This window comes from Papaver somniferum, unplaced genomic scaffold, assembly GCF_003573695.1.
Source record: "Papaver somniferum cultivar HN1 unplaced genomic scaffold, ASM357369v1 unplaced-scaffold_64, whole genome shotgun sequence".
In the NCBI taxonomy this organism is placed as follows: domain Eukaryota; kingdom Viridiplantae; phylum Streptophyta; class Magnoliopsida; order Ranunculales; family Papaveraceae; genus Papaver; species Papaver somniferum.
In genome coordinates this window covers 215,942-218,082 of record NW_020649193.1, presented here as the reverse complement: position 1 = coordinate 218,082, position 2,141 = coordinate 215,942, and the positions used below count along the sequence as shown (strand labels likewise).

At 37.2% G+C, this 2,141-nt stretch overlaps 1 protein-coding gene across 1 annotated transcript; it reads left to right on the top strand.

The window, feature by feature from the left end:
* The first annotated feature begins 215 nt into the window (after positions 1–215).
* Positions 216–1,620, top strand: LOC113343608. The gene is made up of 2 exons (XM_026587735.1): positions 216–1,255; positions 1,305–1,620. The coding sequence occupies exons 1-2, from the start codon at positions 216–218 to the stop codon at positions 1,618–1,620; spliced, it is 1,356 nt and encodes a 451-aa protein (XP_026443520.1).
* The last annotated feature ends 521 nt before the right edge of the window (positions 1,621–2,141 follow it).

Genomic DNA, 2,141 nt, shown 5'->3' with positions numbered 1-2,141 from the left:
GTTTGTTTTGCCTTTACCTTGTCCGCAAAGGATTGGTGTTGCTGAATCCGTGAAGAACTATGATTATCTTCTACCATATTGAATCCAAAGTGAATGAAACCTACGTGAAAAAAAACCTAAACCCTAGTGTTTTCGCCAGAGTTTCTCTCTCCTCTCATGTTTTCGAAAAGAATACACTGGAGTCGAAATAAACTTGTAGAGATGGTCGTCTGAAGATGGCGGGAGTTAAATCTTCAATTTTGTCGGGGATTCGATGGGTGCACACTGAAGTTATGCGCAATACTAAATCCTTAATAGGTGATGGTAGGGCAACTTCTTTATTTTTTGATGTTTGGTATGGTTCTGTAACTTTGGCTGAGGTCTTGCAGAGAACTGACCTTGACAGACGTGCGAGAGTTAGTGATATCATAGTGCAGAATCAATGGCATTTGGAGGGAGAGCATATTCGTGAACTTGCAAGTGCTGGTGTGGCTAGGGTGAATTTACCAAGAAGGCATATGGGCATTGATGAGAAGATTTGGATGCCAGATCTAAAGGGAATGTTCTCTGTCAGGTCTGCAAGGGATTTGGTGCGCAGCAAGTATCCTTTGCTTCTTGAAGCAAATCTGTTGTGGAGAAGGGTGGTGCACCTGGATTTATCAGCTCAGAATTGGAAATTTGTTATGGGAGCTTGTGCAACTCTGGACAAAGTTAGGAGTAGATTCAAGATTGCTCTCCCATCTCGGTGCAGTGTGTGTCAGATTGAGGAGGAGTCTTTGGAGCATATTCTCTGGAGCTGTAGTGCTGCTAAACGTGCTTGGCAGTGGTTGGAAGGTATTTTTCATCTTAAATCTTGTTATAACTTGATTGCATCTAATAAACAAGCAAAAGGTTGTAGTAGAATGGTTAAAGATCTGTGGCTTGTCTCCAATCTGGTGGTGCGTTCAGAATTGTGGTTTCAAAGGAATAAGATGGTTTATAAGAAGAAGAAGCCTTGCTGGAATTTCTTCAAGAAGTGTGTGTTTAATTTCATTCATGAATACACAGATAGAATGAATGGGTGTATGCTTAACAGGGTTGAAGATCTGGAGATATTGGATTTTTTCAGAGTTAAATGCCGTAAGGTGAAGATGTTGGAACCTGTTGAGTGTCTTTGGCAGCCTCCAATGCAAAATCAACTCTTGTTGTGCTGTGATGGAGCTTCTAGAGGTAACCCAGGGGTGGCCGGAGCTGGAGTGGTGGCTAGGAATTCAACTTGTGAAGTGGTGGGAGCAATGTGTGTTTGCCTTAGTGTTATTTCTAATTTTTTTGGCGGAATTATATAGCATTCTAATTGGCTTAGATTGGGCAGTTCAATGGGGTTACAGAGATGTGCTTGTAAGGACTGATTCTATGAGTGTTATAACTGCTTTGGAAGGGGATAATATTCCATGGTTTGCAAGACATAGATGGTATGAAGCTAAATTCAAGTTTGATTCTATTCAATTGGTGCATACGTTTCGTGAAGCAAATTTTGCAGCTGATAAGATGGCAAAGACTGGTTGTTTTTTAGATTCTAGAGTGAGACTCAATTTTGTTGGGCGTTCTCTTTTGATAAACTTAATTGAGTATCCTAATGTTTCTTATTTTCGTTTTAAATAGTTTTTGAGTTTTTGGGGCTGTTGTGACCTCTTTTCTCAAATTCTATGATGTAAATATCTTTTTTCTTATCAATACAATTTTTGACTTATCAAAAAAAAAGTATTGCCGTAGAACATATTTATTGTGATTACAATACATTTTTCAAACTTTTTCTGTTAAAGATGAGTTTAACTAGTTTACAATTTAGTCTCACAAATCGACTTCCGACTTATAACGAAGAGTGTAGACTTTTTTGAGTTAACGTATAAAAAATTCGACATTTTTATGAACTCTTTATTTTTGTCTTGGCTTTGTCTTTCAATTTCATTCAAATAGATGAAATTTGTTAGAATTTGGATTAGTTCTGGCTGGTCTTTCATCCTTCTTATATTGTAAAATTTGGCTTCCTTCATATTTTCTTGAATAAACGTACATAGAAATGCAATTTTTACTAGACGTAATGCCTTAGAACATATTATTTGTGATTACAATACATTTTTCAAACTTTTTCTGTTAAAGATGAGTTTATCCAATTTACAATT

Bases quoted from the DNA above. Each gene is read 5' to 3' on its own strand.
- LOC113343608 (XM_026587735.1), top strand. From the start codon at position 216: ATGGCGGGAGTTAAATCTTCAATTTTGTCGGGGATTCGATGGGTGCAC. The intron at 1,256-1,304 runs GTGTGTTTGCCT...GGAATTATATAG, and splicing joins TGTGAAGTGGTGGGAGCAAT to CATTCTAATTGGCTTAGATT.